Source organism: Eubalaena glacialis, chromosome 3 (assembly GCF_028564815.1).
Source record: "Eubalaena glacialis isolate mEubGla1 chromosome 3, mEubGla1.1.hap2.+ XY, whole genome shotgun sequence".
NCBI classification, from domain to species: domain Eukaryota; kingdom Metazoa; phylum Chordata; class Mammalia; order Artiodactyla; family Balaenidae; genus Eubalaena; species Eubalaena glacialis.
The window spans coordinates 59,636,795-59,654,724 of NC_083718.1; the positions used below are offsets into that span (position 1 = coordinate 59,636,795).

A 17,930-nucleotide genomic window follows, 5' to 3' on the forward strand; every position below is an offset into this window, starting at 1 on the left:
CCCTTCTGAGTTGTGATTTTGTCCCTTAGCAATTAAAAACCAGTAAAGATTTTAAGCCCGAGAGTGATGTGATGATTGTAATTTGAAGTGGAATAGGGCCTAAGGCAGAGAGCTCAGTTATGAATCTGGTGCAGTAGACTTACAAGAAATGATGAGGGCTTGCACCGGGACAGTGGGAATGAAGAGGAGGGGAGGAATTTCTGAGAACAGCACGAGCGTAACTGGCATTTCTAAACACCCAAATGGGCGCCATCAAACATGCCAACAAAATCAGGTGCTTCCCGTAATTCCCTCGACCAAGCGCAAGACCTGATCCCGTATTATCAAGTTAAAGGGAAAAAATTACCTTTGCAGTGTCAAAGCCCTTAAAAAATACAGCTTTATGGAAAACCTACAGTAATCTTAGTTTATCATCACCTTCCTATCCTCCCAAGTCTGAAAGTGTTCAGGTTATTATGAACTAAAACATGCCCTCTAATTTTCCTCAGTCCCTATGCTTACCATTGTCATCATCTAACTGGGCATTTTGTTATCCTGACAGCAAGCCGGGCAACCTGATGAAATCCTGGCCTTAGGGCGTGACGCAGGCTGCCTCTCCAGAGTGGGCTGGCCTGTTTCTCTCTGAGCATCTCGAGGGTTTTGTCTCCAGCAGCATTCCCTGGTTAGCTGAACCTCTGCAGCCATACCAAGATGTGATTCCTGAAACTTGTTTCTGTTCAAAGTTAGAACAGCCTGTCCCCAAGCAGTATCTGTTGGTTTACAGCACTGGCCATTTGGGAAGGACCTGAAACCAACTATGTCCTGATGAGATAAAAGCTGCCAAACTACATTCATTTCTAGCCCCTCATTTCCTCCTCAACCCTCAAATGGACTTGGTCAAATTTGCTAGAGCAGCCCTTGGCAGAGGTAGGTAAGAGACACCAGTCACACAATTGACCTGTACTTATCAAAACACACACCCTTGGCCTTGGCTTTACTGTGAGTTTCTTCCCGTTGCTTCTTGGTCTGTCCAACCCAACCCCTATCTCTCCAGGGAACTTTCTCCCACTACCTCTACCTCTGCCTCTGCTGTCTTCCCAATTTCTCTTTTACCACCTACATCTCCCTGAACTAACGTAGAAGCAACGAGCTTTGACTCCATGCAACTCTCTCTTGCTCAACCTCCCAAGAATACCCTTGTCTGGTGTTTCTGTTCATACAAGGTGTCAATTCCTCTGGATAAGTAAGCATTTTTACTTTACTTGATAATCTTAACTTTCCATTTGGGAGGAATTTATAAAGTTATTTTCCTGTTAATAAGTCAGCAAAACTACTCTGAACCTGGGTTTCTTCAAACACAAATATTTATTGAGTACCTGGTACATTCAAGACCCAGTGGCATGTGCACTGGACATGTTCAATAAATATTTGTTGTTTTGATTTGGTTTCCATTTGGTTTCCCTGAAACCAAAACTGAACTTTCTAACAGTTGTGAGAATTTGGACAAATTCCAATGAGATGCTTTGAGAATCTCACCTGAAAGCTGCCAAATGATAATGCAGGATTTATTTTGATAAACTTTATTTCACCTTAATTAAAATGTCGTAACCACCAAGTAAACTAGAAACCTAAGAGAGCTGAAGACAACTCTGTTTTTTGTGCTAGATGTTTTGCTGAATTTCTGTGGAAGAGTTAAGCTTTGAGTTACTCAGTAACCACAGCAGGGGCTCAGCTCTACTGTTTGTTCTCTGCCAAGGTCTTACTCTTGGATCCAAAGAAAAGAATAGAACAGCCCAGGATATGAGGCAGTGGCGAGGACCAGCTCAATTACCTGCTCACAGGAGTTACTACTGAGACCAGAGGCAAGGCTAGGGGAAGAGGAATTTTTTATTTTATGGCTGATCTTGAAGGAAGTATTAAAAAGAAAAGAGAGGGTGATTGAATGCTACATTCTTTCCTCTGCATGGCTCCTCAAATCTACCCCTAACACAGCAAAGCACAGAGGCCCTCTGAGGTCCTTCCAACCTTGTTTTTGCTCAGAATAGAGAGAAGTAGTGCTAATTTTTATCTGATAAAAGTTCTTAAGTCTGCCTCCAGTTCCAGAAATGGTTAGAAGTTTCCATGAAGAATTTGATTTTAAAATATACAATTATTAAAACACTTTACAGAATACCAGTGACAGTGGAGGGGAGGGGAGAGAGAGACCCAGATTAGTTTGCCCAGTGTACAAGCTGATTTTTCCTTTCCTCATCAAATCAGTCTAAGATGAACCAAGAGGAAAGGGATTTGGGGTCATCAAAATCTAGACAGTGAAAGCCAAGGGGAGCTGTGTGCAAGAGAACCAAAGACTGGGCTGGTATTAAAGACTCCAAAAGACCAACTGAAAGTCTCATTTGGAATGTGCGTCAGAGACAAATGCTTTCTAATTAAATATGGGCAACCAAAGGAAAAGGTGGCAGTCCCTGAGTTTGCTTCCAGGCCCTGGATTTTGAAGGACACCTGGGCAAACTTGATAGAGACTACCCAGAGGAGATGAACCAGATGGTGACATATCATAAACACTACCCCAAGAAAAATAATTGGACACTGTAAGTTTTAACCTGGGAAGGCATGGACATTTTCTTGATAGCTATCCAGACAAGGCTTTGAATCTCACCTTTGCCAGCTTTGTGATTTGGGGCAAGTTCCTAACCCTTGTAAATAGCAGTTGTTTCGTCTGTAGACTGGGCATATTATTATCTTCCTGGTAGAGCTGACAAGAGAATTATATAAGCTAATGCCTGTAAAGCACTTAGCATAGATCCTGGAATGTAGTAAATGGAACCTATCATTATCATATTCAAAGATTTAAAGATTTTGGACTTCCCTGGTGGTCCAGTGGTTAAGACTCTGCACTTCCACTGCAGGGGGCACAGGTTCGATCCCTGGTCAGGGAAGATCCCCTCGCGTGCTGCGAGGTGCGACCAAAAACAAAACAAAACAAAAAAACAAAGATTTAAAGATTTTGACCTAAGCTAATGTGAAGTAATGGTTAAATTCTAGACGATGAAATATTATACAGTCATTAGAAATAATTTTGCCAGTCAGGGCACACCTAAACACCTCTGTTCCATCAGTTCCACCTGAACTGGGCTTCTCTCAGTCTCCTTTTCTCCTTTGTCACCAGCCAGGGGCTCAGGCTGTTTCTAGTTCCTCTTTGGTGCTGCCACCACCTTCGTGTCATACCCTGGTACTCCTCTCTCCCCAAGCCTCTGTGGGACACAACCCTGATGGTCTTGTTGCTCACAAAGTCCAGACCTTCTTGACTAGGTGATATATTGACATGTTCAAAAATAGAAAAATAAGAAGGTTCATATTGACAAATCTCACTTCCACCCCTGTCTGTCTGCACCTGCCCCATCATCCCCACTTTGTGATACAAAAGTTAGCATACTAGAAACACTGCTCTGCAGCTTGCTTTTTTCTACTTAGTGAGCCTAGAGATCCTTCCATTTCAGTACAAAGAGAACAGCCTCATTCTTTTTGACAGTGGCATAGTTTTCCATTGTGGGGATGTACCTTGGTTTAACTAGTCTGCTATAGATGGAAGTTGTTTCTAATCTTTTGCTATTGCAAATCAAGTTACAATTGGTAACCTAATTTATACCCATGCAGATACGTCTGTAGGATACACTTTCTGAAGTGGGATTTCCAGCTCAAAGGGTAAACTCATTTGTAATGCTGGTATTGCCAGATTTCCTTCAAAGGGTTATAGCATTCTGCACTCGCACCAGCAATGAGTGAAAGGGCATTTTCTTCACACCCTAGCAAGAGGATGTGTTGTCTAACTTAGTTGATGTCTTTGAATTCTAATGGTTTCAGTGATAATCCTTTTTAGGGAATCAGATGGGAACTAGGAAAAGAACAGTGCTTAAAAAGTCTTGCAAAGAACCACCGAGGAATGCTAAAATTAGCAGGTGAAAGTCTGATGAAAAACGATGTATCTTCATGTTCTCAAAGTATCTTCTTACAGGATACTTGTTTAATAAAAAGGGAAATATTGTAATTTTACAGCAGAGAAAGAAACTCGGCAGTCCTGATCTTAACCAAGTGATCAAAATTAACATCACCAGTAATGGAGCAAATTGATATCATGCGCCTCCTGATATGATGCACTGAGAAGGGTACAATATTATTTCTTTAGTATTCCTACCAAAAAAAGTATAACTTGAATCTAATCCTGAGGAAACCTCAGATATATTCAAATTGAGAGATGTTCTCCAAAAATAACTGGCTCGGGGACTTCCCTGGTGGTGCAGTGGTTAAGAATCCGCCTGCCAAGGCAGGGGACACAGGTTCGAGCCCTGGTCTGGGAAGATCCCACATGCCATGGAGCAACTAAGCCCGTGCACCACAACTACTGAGCCTGCACTCTAGAGCCCAGAGCCACAACTACTGAGTCCGCGTGCCACAACTACTGAAGCCCGCGTGCCTAGAGCCAGTGCTCTGTAACAAAGAGAAGCCACCACAATGGGAAGCCCGCACACCACATCAAAGAGTAGCCCGCGCTCGCCGCAACTAGAGAAAGCCTGCACGCAGCAACGAAGACCCAGCGCAGCCATTAATTAATTAATTAATTAATTAATTAATTTTAAAAGTAAAAATAAAAATAACTAGCCCGTACTCTTAAAAAATTCCACAGTCATGAAAGACAAAAGAGAGCAACGATTCCAAACTAGACGAGACCAAAGAGACATGACAATTAAATGCAATGTGTGACCCTGGACCAGGAAATGGGGGGTGGGGGGGAGTGGAGTTTTGGGGGCTATGAAATGTTTCCCAAAGTGTGATCCAGGGATCCAAGGAGGTCCGCAAAACCTTTCAGTGTATTCATGAAGTCAAAACTATTTTATATAAACTATTTAAATAATTATATTTAGATGTAATTTAGCAAGACTATAAAGAGATCCTGAGACCAAAAATTTTGAGAACAACTGCTATAAAGAACATTAGTGGGACACTTGGCAAATTTAGAATATGATTTATGGATTTGAAAATTGTACTATATTACTGTCAATTTCCTATCTTTGATCTTGTACTGTGGTCATAAAAGGGAATAGCCTTGTTTTTAGGAACCTCACTCTTCATAAGGGTAAAAGGGCATTATATCTGCAAATTATTCTCAAACAATACAGAAAAATAATAGGGAGAGGGAGTCAGAGAGAGAGAAACAGAGAGAGGGAGAGGGAGAGAGAAAGAGGAATACCAAAAGCAGAGCAAGAAACAAATGTGGTAAAATGTTAACAATGTGAACATTTGGGGAATCTGGGTGAAGGGTATACAAGAATATTTTGTACTATTTTTGCAACTTTTCTATTACTTTAAAATTATTTTAAAATAAAAAGACTTTGTGTCTTAGTCGTGCAAATTAAGAAATTTTTACATTATCACCTCCTGATCTTTCCCTCTCCTGACCCCAGTTCCATGGACCAGACCCACCTGTCTGCCCTTCCCCTTCCCCTATACACACTTTAGTCAGATGGCCAGTAGCATTGATTGGGATGTTTATCTTCATGTCTGGGGTCTGCTATGAAGCACGGTGCTCCTTGAGGACAAAGTCATCTTTATAACCCCAGGCCGAGCACCAACCATGCCCGGTACGTATAGGCATTTATTAAACATTTGTTAATTAAATGATCATATGACTCAATGAATGGATGAAGAAATTAAACACAACCCCTGATGTATAGTTCTTCACTACCTGGCCAGGTGGTATCTGCACCCTTATCTCTTTTCCCACAGATGTTCACCAGACCCCCTTCACCCCTTGGGCAGGGTCCCCTCATCTGCCTTCCTCCAAGGACCTTCTTTACAAGGCAAAAGTCTCACAACTCCTACAAGCTGGAACAATAGGTCTGAACAGCATATTCCCACCTCAGGATCTTTGTATCTCCTGTTTCTTCTGTGTGAAAAGCTCTTCCCAAAGATATTTGACTCCCTCCCTCATTTTACTCTGGTCCCTTAATGTCAGTTTATTAGGGAGGCCTTTCCCACCTCCTTTCTACAACCGTAGCCTCCTTCCCTCCTCCCATCACTTTCTGTCCCCTTGCCCTGTTGTATTTTCCTCTGTAACCCTTATCAACACCTGACTGACATGTTATCGATTTATTTTTTATATACTGATTCTTCATGTGATCGCTGCACGTCTTCCTGTCTGGAGCTCCCAGCCCCTAGAACAGTGCCTGCTGACTCAGGTAGTGCTCCTGTGTTTGCTGAACACAAGTGGTTGAATAGGAGACTTTCCACTTGTCTTTAATCTGGAGTGACAAGGAGCCTCCGACCATTCTGGGGCTTTTTAGGACAGTTCCTTGTAACTTCATACTGTACACAGGGGCCCTCGAGATGTCCAGGGTCTAAATCAGTCAAGAACTTAGACGCAGCTTCAGTCTAGGTAGAGGTTTCCTGTCTAATGAATAAAGAACTCTTTAGAATGCCTATGACCGTACCAACTTCAAGGAGTCTTCAATCACACAGAAGGTGGCATACTTGTATCATGTGAATACAGTTGCAGCAATCCTTATGATACTGTTTTTGGCTATTTAGGAAGAGGGAAATAAATATAAACCTGCCCTTTATCTCCATTAGTTTGACTTCATCTCCCCAATAACTAAAATAAGTAAAAATAACGATATGCATAAATAAAAATAATTCGTTCTGTTTGCTTCTTAGAAGTATGTCAGTAGTTGCATGTATGTTTTTCACCTGCCCCACCCTGTCTCCTGATCCCCCAAGAGAATTTTTCGAAGTATTTCCCACCCAGCTCATCCACCCTAGAAATGTCCTTGGCAGCACCCTGAGGCCCCTGCTCCTGTGCCCCCTCCCACCACTTCAAGGCTGAATGGGGAATGAGTCCACTGTACACACAGGTGTAACCACTGTGTGTCCTTGACTGGGTCACTGACACATCAGCTCTTAGAGGCCTGAAAGTAGCACCTGTTTCAGAATATTTCTCTTCTCTCCCCTATGTTTAGACAACGTGGGCTCTTTTTCTCTTTCCCTAAAAACCTGTGAGAAAGAGGATATTGCACTGAGAGGTAGAAGACTACCTCTCATTCTGGGCATTCAACTTGGCTAGTTATATACTATTTTATTTATATAGAAAATAGACTATCTTCTACCTCCTGGTTTGGTTAACCAGGAAAAAAGAAAAAATTCCTGCAAAGTTCTCATCAGCTAGGTATTTTCTGACTAAGTTTGAATTTGTGAACATGTTCTCCTTTTCCTTTTCTATAAAGATGAAGAAGAAAATGAGGGAGTATGGGTAGGAAAGGTGGACCTTCTTTCTCTGGACCTGACTGAACTTTAAAACTTCTCTACTAATTAACCAGCACTGGGCTCTACACTTTGCTTAACCCTGGGAGCAGGTCATCAGCCTTTGACCTCAGGCCTCCCCTCCTCACCAGCTCCATCCCCCATCCTAGCCTCTGGAACCGCATCCAGATTTAGAGGAAAGAACCAGTTCAGAGGGATTGCCTCAGACCACACTATCTCCACTCGCCCAGACCTGTGGAAGATTAGCAACCATGCTTTCCAATGGGATAGGAACTGTAGCTGCTGGAAGAAGGTAAGAGGGGTGAGCTTTCCCTTTGCATGCCCTCACTGGGTTTTCTGACCTCTGGGGGACTCACCAGGATGACCTCGACACCTTCGAGAAGACCAGGCCCTCTCCCTGGTAGTTTTAATCAGACTTGTTTGGAAGACGTCATTCCAAGTGCCCTCCCTCCCACTCCCTTCTAGGGGTAAGGCCTTTCCCTAAGCCACACCTTGGATTCTTAACCTAAGAAACAAAGGGGATGTCTTCCCTTGTACAGAGATGCTGCATCAGTGTCAGCCCTCACAGCAGTCCAGGAGATACTCCAAGGGGAATTGCTGGGCCTGCCATACATCTGAAAAGAGGGCAAATTTAATCTATGAGGACCTCCTAACTCTCTTTTTGCTCCTCCTTCCACGCAATTCCCCCCTGCCCCACCCCCGTCACATCCCCCATCCCCCCACCCAAGGTCTCAGTGACCTTTGACAAAGGACTGCAGCCCTCAACATCACACACATTCCCTTCTTGATCTGGTTTTTTACAGGAAGCTAGAAGTGAGGCTGTGGCTTGGCCACCTTGGTTTTTCTTTGTGCTTAACAGAGCTCCTAGGGCCCCCTCAGCCTCCACTTGTATTTCCAAATGTAGCTGAGGGACAAAATGGGAAACAGAGGCAAGCAAGCTGAGGAGAAGAATGGCAAGATTCTCTCTGCTTCCTCACCCTGCCTTCCATAGCTCCCTCAGTGCCTCTGCTCTCCCATTCTGTGCCTCTGTTCTTAAAAGGACTGCAGGGTTCACTTCAGATCATGCAAGAAGCCAAGTACCCCTCAGCTGCCCCCAGCTTCCAGCCAGCCCCACACTTGCCCAGCAGACCACTTTGGTGAGTCCTTTCTTCACTGCGTGCATAACCTGCTTTTCTGCTGGGGGAAGATTGAGAAGACTCAGTACCCTCATACAGACTCCCCTCTCTAGACCTTAGGGCCCCAAGTCAGCCACAGGAAGTTCCTGGCCCCTCATGTCTTATCTACAAAAACATTACAAGAGGGTTTATCTCTTGGTTTACTTAATTGGGTGTCCCAATTCTCCTAATTTGTCAATTTCATGATCTTATTTTTTTAAAAAGTGAAATTAGTTTTATTTACTTTAGCGAACACACGTTGGAAGTTACTAAAACGTCTAGGAATCAGAAAATGATGAGGGCCTGAACTAAGGCAGGGAGAGAACAAGGAAACAGAATGCATAGAATCTAGGGTGTGACTAATGAGAAGCGTAAGAGGGAGAAATCCAGGGTGGCTCTCAGGTACCTGTGGGTCCCATTTGCTGAGTTTAAGGGCACAGGAAGAGAAACGTGTGTGGGTGAGAGTTATGAGTTCAGTTTGCTCGTATTTCACTAAGGAATCTGCAGGACATCCAGGTGGAATTGTCCGGCAAACAACTGGTCTGGAACTCAGTGGAAGGATTAGGCTGGAGCTAGAGACTTGGGTGTTTTCAGCACATTGATTGTGGCTTTGCCCCATTCATTCCTTCTTAACCCTCTCATGTTGCTGAAATCCCTCTGCCGAATCAATCAAAATCCTCGCAATCCTTTAACATCCAGGTTAAAAATCCATCTATTTCTGAGGCCTTCCCTAATCAGCTTCTGTTAATGGCTCCTCCAACTGACCTAAGTTTTCATTGGGCACTAAAGTTCTCTGCCATTTTTCTTGTGTGCATGTCCCATCTCACCAATTGGAAACTTCGCATTCTTTATATCTTCCAGCATGAGGCCTTGGGTACACAATACTTCTAATAACCTCAGTTGCTTCAATAGTTGATTCTAATTTCAACATGACTATGGCCAGGCAAGTGAAACTATCCACTTGTAAGGAGTCCAGGACTGGACTTGTCCTGGGCCCTTGTACTTTCCAAAGATTTTGGCCCTCCTCCTGGCCACAGCAGGTGGGATGGTAATCTATGCTTTACTGGGGCAAATCTGTGGTGGGCAGTGGGACAGGTGATTTCTCAGCCTAGCTTAACTCGGCTTTCTGTCCCCCTATAGGAGTGTATGTCTTCTCTCCTTGCTGCTTATTGGCCTCTGGGGCTGTGTGACCTGTCATTGGAGCCCTGGGGAGGACATCTGCACAGCCAAGCCTCGGGACATTCCCATGAATCCCATGTGCATTTACCGTGCCCCAGAGAAGAAAGCAACCGAGGGCGAGGGCTCAGAGCAGAAGATCCCTGGGGCCACCAACCGGCGGGTCTGGGAACTGTCCAAGGCCAATTCCCACTTTGCCACCACCTTCTATCAGCATCTGGCAGACTCCAAGAATGACAAGGACAACATTTTCCTGTCACCCCTGAGTATCTCCACAGCTTTTGCTATGACCAAGCTGGGTGCCTGTGACAACACCCTCAAGCAGCTGATGGAGGTACAACCCAAAGCCCTTCTGCCTAACCTCCTTGCTGGAACACCCAGGAGAACATCTATGTGTTGGTCTAGAGCCCTTTAGAGACTTTGAGTGGTATCCCAGTCTCTTTGTGTTTCTTTTTCTCTTTCTCCTTCCTACCCTTTATTCTTCTTTTATCCATTTATTCATCTAGAAAACATGAGCTGAGCATTTATGCTGTGCCAGGCACTGTGTTGAAGGGACTCACAACTATTGGTCAGGGGCTGACTGGCACTGTGCTCGCCACCCATGTTAGCCAGGCTGCTTTACCAGACCCACCGCTATTTTCTTTTGGCTTCTACAGGTTTTTAAGTTTGATACCATCTCTGAGAAGACATCTGATCAGATCCACTTTTTCTTTGCCAAACTGAACTGCCGACTCTATCGAAAAGCCAATAAATCCTCTGAGTTGGTATCAGCTAACCGTCTTTTTGGAGACAAATCCCTTACCTTCAATGAGACCTACCAGGACATCAGTGAGATGGTATATGGAGCCAAGCTCCAGCCCCTGGACTTCAAGGTGAGTTGCAGATGTCATCCCTGACCTCAGAGTTCTTCTTCTCCACTCAGAAATTAAAGAGATACAGAAGCAGGATCCAAATTAACACTGCTATGGTAGTTGAAGCAGGTGGAGGTGTTATAATACTATAAGTCAGAGCCCCTGGGATATGTATTCTTGCTTGAAACCTGAGAAATCAATGTAATCTCTGGATTGTAGAGGCTGCTCTGAAAAAGTTATATAAAAGTCCTGCAACAAAGAAATCTACTGACTTTATTCAATCAGTATTTCTCAAACTTTTTGGACCACATGGGCATCTCTCCTGCCCACCCCCCAACTCCTGCGTCACTCATTAGCTTCCCAGAGAACATATCTCATGAATACTCATAAGAGTTCAAATTTCCAGAGTCAGAGAAGATAATATTTTGTTTTCTTTTCTCAGACTATCTTTCTCCTCTTCTGTTTCTTTATTTCTTCCTCTTTTTCTTTCCTTTCCTTCTCTTTCTTCTGTTACCATTTATTAACGATATGGAAGATTCACGACACTATACTAGATATGTGAGGTTTCCCCAATCTGGGTTAGAGAGATGGCTTAACCAAATGGTGGGAAAAAGCAGAGGGATGATGGACAAAATAAAGTGCTTCACAGGGAAATGGAGAAGCCAATTGAATAGCACAGTTGGGTAGGTTTGTTTCCTGTTCTCTTCAGGGAAATGCAGAGCAGTCCAGAGTGACCATCAACCAATGGATATCCAATAAGACTGATGGGCGTATCACTGATGTCATTCCCCCAGAAGCCATCAATGAGTTCACTGTCCTGGTGCTGGTCAACACCATTTACTTCAAGGTACTCAAAATGTCCCTGGAGAGACCTCAGGGATGACTTGTTTTCCCTCCAGCTTACCCTCTTTCATACCATTGGGCATGTGTCAGTAGCTCTTTTTGAGAAATGGTACATGCATGGTCTGGGTAAAATACGAATTTGCTGAGTCTAGAGTCATGTCTAGGGCTGTGGCTACTGGGCTGAGGTCCAAAGCGGGCCTGGTAGTGTCTCTGGGCCCAAGGCAAAGTGTACACACTCACAGACCCAGCATGCTCAGCAGCAAGGTGTGCGTGGTAATAAATTCTCGTATATATGTGACGATTTCTCCTGTCCTTAATTAACTCCATTTTGAAATCTGGAACAAAATGATGAGTCTATAGACAATCCTCAGTGATGAGATTTTCTCCATCATCTAGAGCAGCTTCTGCAGTGACTCAAAATTCCTCTTGCCTGAAGCTTCTGAACCTCCTGATGCCAGACTAACCTCAAACTTTGCAGAGGCCTTGTTACATGATCATGCAGACTCAGAGAGTCAAGGGTTCTAAAGACTGTTCCAACTTTATTACATTTAGGAAGGATGAGGGAGAAGGTACTGGGAATAAACAGACCATTGATACTCAGGAGGGCCTCCAGCTTAACGCAGGTTGAATTGTGCCCTTCCCGGGTCATGCTCCAGATACACTCTTCTCCCCCACTGGGCCCAGGGGGTTAGCCAGTCACTGCTGTTGTCAATTATTCTGTTGCTTGGGGGGTCCCTCACCCTAAGAATGGAGTAGGTTGCATTTCTACAATGTGTACTGCCCTTTACAATTTATGGAGCACTTTGCCTTTTGTTAGTCCTCCTGATCTTCATAACATCACAAATGTGAACTTGGGCTGCTCAGACAGATTACTTAATTTAAATTCTGAGTCTTCCATTTCTGACTGCAAACTTGAGCAAGTTACTTGACACTTTTCTATGCCCCAACTCCTGCATCTATAAAATGGTAATAATGATACATCTACCTTACACGGTTACTGAAGGGATTAAGTTAATGCACATAAAATGCTTGGAGCAGTGCCTGGCACACAGTAAGCATCCTTACAAATATTAGTGATAACCAGCTCCTAATCTTACAGATGAAGAACCACCACTCAAAGAGTTAAATGACTTGTCCCAAAATCAAAGAGCCAGAAGATGACAAGGAATGATAATTACAACTCAGAAATGTCAAAGGAGTGTCTTGTATCCCCTCCTTCTTTGAACAGAAAGTTGGCCAGGCCTCACTCTCTGCCCGTCAGGACTCCCAGATGACCCCCTGGGGTTATTACCTCTGTCTGGCTTTATTCATCAGGGACAGAGCCCAGCATTTTGGAGGATGGCCTTTGAGAAAGAGGCTGGTGGGAGGCAGAAAGCAAAAGGCAATTAGATTTAAACTCCACAAGAGACTTGCAAAGAGGCCAGTAGGTTGTTCTTATTTTTATTTTTCTTGTTATAAAAGCAAATAGTCACTGCTGAAAATCTGGGAAATACAGAAAAGTTCACAGAAAAAAAATGACTCATGATTCCATCACTCTGACACAGTCAGTGTTAAGACCTTTGCATGCATATCCCTCTAGCCTTTGTTCTTAAAAATTACACTTACATATTAATGTAATAAAATATTGTGACTACTTCCCATGTCAATATTCTCCTACGGATGTTTTTGGTCTTCTTGCTTTGTGATTCTCCCACCTGGCGTCTTCTTCCAGGGCCTGTGGAAGTCAAAGTTCAGCCCTGAGAACACAAGGAAGGAACTTTTCTACAGGGTCGATGGGGAGTCGTGTTCAGTATTCATGATGTACCAGGAAGGCAAGTTCCGCTATCGGCGCGTGGCAGAGGGCACCCAGGTGCTTGAGTTGCCCTTCAAGGGTGATGACATCACCATGGTGCTCATCCTGCCCAAGCTTGAGAAGAGCCTGACCAAGGTGGAACAGGAACTCACCCCAGAGGTGCTGCAGGAGTGGCTAGATGAGCTGGCAGAGACACTGCTGGTGGTCCACATGCCCCGCTTCCGCATCGAGGACAGCTTCAGCGTGAAGGAGCGGCTGCAAGACATGGGCCTTGAGGACCTCTTCAGCCCTGACAAGTCCAGGCTCCCAGGTGAGTGCAGGAAGGACTTTCCTCCTCTCTCTGCCCCCAAAGAAGTCTGACCAAAGGTGGAAGAGATGGGGAAAGAGTAGAAAAGGGCGAATCAGGACACCTGGATTCTAATCCCAGTTCTACTGCTAACTCAGGGAAATCCCTTCCCTCTCAAGGTGTCAGTTTTCTCTTCTGTAAAACGGGACGTTGGCTCTTGGATCTCCACAGGCCCATATGGCACTGGAACCTTTTGAGTCTGTAACTGATAGAAGAGATGGGACCAGGTAGAAAAGAACTTGAAAAGCATCGGAAAATTCAGAGCAAGGAGACAGATATGATTAAGAGCCAGGGACATCCGGGTCCCACAAAATAGGCATAGCTGACATGTAACAGCCCTTCTTCACCTGCTATTCCAAAGGGCTCATGTGATTTCTAAGGTCACATGGACAGATACAGTCACCCCCTTCCCAGTTTTGATACTTTGATAACGGTGTTAAGTTGGTTTGGTTCTTCCAACCCACCATCCTTTAAAAATATGCATTAAAATCTCTCTCTCTTTTTTTTTTTTTTTTTTTTTTTTGGCCGCACTGTGTGGCTTGTGGGACCTTAGTTCCCGACCAGGGATTGAACCCTTGGCAGTGAGAGCACGGAGTCCTAACCGCTGGACTGCCAGGGAATTCCCTAAAATCTCTCTTTTTTAAAAAGGAGTTTACAACGTTAGTTAATTGGATTTACCTTTAATGGTCTGTCTTTAAACTAAGTCTGAAAACCACTCCCAAAGTGTTGCCACACTGGAAGGGAAGACATTCCGACCAGATGGAGTGAGTTTTTCTTTAAGAACAGAGTTCACCCCCCCCCAACCCCCCCATGAGCTGAAGCAGGAGATTAAATTCACGGGAGCCAGGCTGAATAAACCCAAAGTACTTTATTATTTTTAACATGTATTTATTTTTCAGGGTATCATTAAGTGAGGGTCCAGGATTTCTTTCTATTTTTCAAAAAAGCCCCAAAGGACCTCTTAATTTAAACTGAATTCCTTTCTGTGGGTTGAAGCCAACTTTCTCCCATTTCACAGAGCTTTCTCTGGTCTTCCTTCTAGGTATTGTTGCAGGAGGCCGGACCGACCTCTATGTCTCAGATGCATTCCACAAGGCATTTCTTGAGGTGAGTACACCTCTCTTCACTCTCTATTCTTCTGCTGATTTTTTATTCTCATGCTGCTTTATTATTCAATACATCAATATCTCATGTGATTACTAGCTTTGGAGTTGTTCCTCCACTGGCTCTTACAGTGTAGACAGCAGATGTGTGAACACTAGGAGACAGCTGTGGAAAAAGGCATGATTCCAGTGTCCCTCAAACCCCAAATCTGTAGCACCCTCCTCCACGAGGACTGCTACAATATAGCCCTGACTTGAAGCCCTCATGGTCTAATTGTTCCACCCTCCATCCTCTACCTCTCCTGGGGACATAGACATTAAGGGGAAGGTGACACAGGAAAAGCAGCCAGCAAAGGCATTCAGAGGAGGAGAACCAGGAGAAGATGAGCTAATGGAAACCCAGGAAGGAGTGTTAAGACAATGGAAAGCATCTAGTAAGAAGATTTTTTGAAAAGTGACTGAGGTGACTTTTCTCTGAGGAATTTGGACAGTGCAGTAGGGGCACATGCCTAGTTGTAATGGCTGAGGAGCAAATGGAAAGTAAGGAAGGGGAGCTGGTGCAGATCATGTCCTAAAGTGTGTTCCAGAACACTAGAGCTCTAGACTATACTGCAGGTAACAGAAAGTTAGATGGTCAAATGAATGTATATCCTCTTCTTGGGAAATTAACAAGAATTAATGCACATTGGAGTGCCGACGTCTGAGCAGTTCCACAGTGAAGAAAATGGTTCAGTATGGCTTAACCTAGTGTTGCCCCAACTAAGATGCCCATGGAAACCTTTACTAGAGTAAGAGCTGTATAAAGCCCTTAGAACTTCTGGTTCTCAAACAAATACTGAGCTATATAGATCAATGGCATTAGCTTTCTGGGGAGCTTGACTCAGGTTGGGGTCTGAGAATCTGTATATTTACAAAGCTCCTCAAGGAATTTTGATGCACAACCAGGTTTGGGAACCATTTATACAGATTATTCTTTGGGGGAACCAGGCTATGAGGGAAATGTGATGGGGCAATGTTAGAGAAGGTCACAGGATTGAGAAAATTGCAAAGAAAGAAGATTGTGGTCAGAGAGAAAGGTTTCGGGGCATCGTGCTAGTAAATATAGTTGCAGAGTCCAAGCTCAGTGGGAAATACGTAGTTAGGAGGAAAGTGGAGGGATCAAGGGACAGGAGGAGGTCAGAGTAATTGTAATGGGAGTGAGGACGTGTGATAGCTTAAAAAAACCGAAGGTTATATAGTCTGAGAGAAGGATAATGTAATTATAATCTCAAAAGTCCAGATGTTCTGAGAGATGGCAAGTTCAAGGTGTAGCCATGGACTGGTTTCCTTAAGTGAAGGTAATGCTCATTGGATTTGATGAGATGAAAGACATGGGAGGTTAGAGTATTGAATGGGTCTCATACCACGACATTTTAATTGTCTAGGTCACATGATAGCAGGAGTTAGGATAGACAGAAAGGCTACGGGCTAGGCAACAAAATCCTCAATGTGGGAATATAATCCATAGAACAATAGATGTTAGTGACCTGTAGGACAACAGCAAGAGTAGAGGGATATATCTTAAAGACACTGAGGTCAGAACAGGGGATTTTACATGAGTACTGGATTAATGGTTTTGGAAGTAAAAACAACACTGATACCATATGGATTATGGAAGAAAGAGCACTTAGAAAGGCTGCAAGGGAAGATGAGTCCTCAGGGTTTTAACTATGATTGAGAATCTTCTTCCAAGGACCCCAAATAGAAGTGGTCAGCTCAGACCTCCTTGAGGGCCTTGAGTAACTATTAAGAAGAAGCAGAAGTTTACATTCATTTTGTCTACTTGAGCCCACTAAACAATGATGCAAGCCTCCTCCATGGCTCTTGGGAACCCAATACACACACCCCAACTGATTGTAGATCTCCTGAGAAGCCATTAAAAACCAGAATCTGATTCGAATAAAAGGATCCTGGTCTTACAAAAGCTCCAGTCTGTTCATAAATTTAGTACTAGAATGAGAAGCCATTAAAAAAGCCATTAAAAACCTGAATCTGATTCGAATAAAAGGATCCTGGTCTTACAAAAGCTCCAGTCTTCTCATAAATTTAGTACTAGAATGATCATGAAATAGATAGTATGGCCAGAAGGGAGGTGGTAAGGAAGGAGGGAGGGAGAAAACAGCATCAACCAGCTCCTCAAGACTCAGGGATCTGAAGTGCTTTCATCAGAGGCAGGGACAGAGTTTTAGTGACATTCTGGGTGCCCAAACAAAATTTTCTAAAGATATCTCCCTCCAGACCTGTGCAGTTCTACTTATCAGCAAGTTCAAATACCATCACTTCAGTCTATTCCTCCAAGAAATACTCATCTCATCCAGCCAGAGGACCCTCCTCTTTTCATGGGCCCTAGTTCCTGAGTGGCTGCTTACAGTAGTTGTATCTGGGATCTTGATGCTCCAGGAGTGAAACTATCTCAACTATAGTGCGCTAATCTGGAGTCAAAATGTCTTTTAGTATCTAGTACAATACCATGTACAATGGTGCCAGCCAGAAATGTGACAACCTCGTATATATCCAGATTTCTGGTTTAGAGATTACCTGAATGGACCCTGGCACTTATTATTTAGCACAAGGCTTGGATGAATACAAGTGCTTACATCAATATTCAGTGGATGAAAGAAAGACTAAAAGTAGAGTTCCAGGGGGAACCCAACCTGACCCAAGTGTACTTTCACCTGGAAAACAAATGGCATTTTGGGGAATTGCTGTGTCCATGGATGATTTACCTGCCTGTAATGAGCTGCAGAGTAGCTAATGTAGCAGTTTGTTTCCTATTTGACCTGCAGGTAAACGAGGAAGGCAGTGAAGCAGCAGCAAGTACCATCATTGGCATTGCTGGCCGTTCGCTGAACCCCAGCAGAGTGACCTTCAAGGCCAACAGGCCCTTCCTGGTTCTTATCAGGGAAGTTGCTCTGAACACTATTATCTTCATGGGCAGAGTAGCCAACCCTTGTGTTAACTAAAATGTTATCCTTTATAGTTCTTCCTATTTTGGTTTGTGAATAGAAGTAAAAATAAATACAACTACTCCCATATCTCACAATTACGAATGGACTTTGCCACCTGAAATGAAGACAAGGAAAGGAGAAATGGATAGAGATGCTGTTGGGCATTTGGTAAAATGAGGCTTTCAATTGTTCTCTACCAGTGAACACATCTGGGTCAAGAAAGTGAAGAAGGGAGATATGTCACTGCTTCATCTTGAAAGATGGTAGGCATCCTGAGAGGGCAGGGGGAGCTTGAAATCTAGGTAATCCCCTCATACTAAAAAAATCCAAACATTTTAAACGAATTAATCTCTATACAGAAAAGACAGAGATTCAAATCTGAATATTA

General features: G+C 43.7%; 2 protein-coding genes across 2 annotated transcripts in view; both read left to right on the forward strand.

Moving 5' to 3' along the window:
- RC3H1 (ring finger and CCCH-type domains 1) overlaps window positions 1-7,409 on the forward strand; it is a 108,448-nt gene extending 101,039 nt beyond the window's left edge. Inside the window, exon 19 of the mRNA XM_061183093.1 lies at window positions 7,347-7,409. Within this exon, the coding sequence (XP_061039076.1) occupies window positions 7,347-7,370 (24 nt within the window). The 3' untranslated portion in view covers window positions 7,371-7,409. The remainder of the gene's footprint in view (window positions 1-7,346) is intronic.
- SERPINC1 (serpin family C member 1) lies at window positions 861-17,611 on the forward strand. The gene is made up of 8 exons (XM_061183097.1): window positions 861-906; window positions 7,440-7,582; window positions 9,585-9,954; window positions 10,277-10,492; window positions 11,181-11,318; window positions 13,026-13,416; window positions 14,495-14,559; window positions 17,381-17,611. Exons 2-8 carry the CDS (start codon window positions 7,542-7,544, stop codon window positions 17,555-17,557), a joined length of 1,398 nt encoding a protein of 465 aa, XP_061039080.1. The 5' UTR covers window positions 861-906; window positions 7,440-7,541; the 3' UTR covers window positions 17,558-17,611.
- Window positions 17,612-17,930: the final 319 nt, after the last annotated feature.

Bases quoted from the DNA above. Each gene is read 5' to 3' on its own strand.
- SERPINC1 (XM_061183097.1), top strand. From the start codon at position 7,542: ATGCTTTCCAATGGGATAGGAACTGTAGCTGCTGGAAGAAG. The intron at 9,955-10,276 runs GTACAACCCAAA...TGGCTTCTACAG, and splicing joins CCCTCAAGCAGCTGATGGAG to GTTTTTAAGTTTGATACCAT. The intron at 13,417-14,494 runs GTGAGTGCAGGA...TCTTCCTTCTAG, and splicing joins TGACAAGTCCAGGCTCCCAG to GTATTGTTGCAGGAGGCCGG.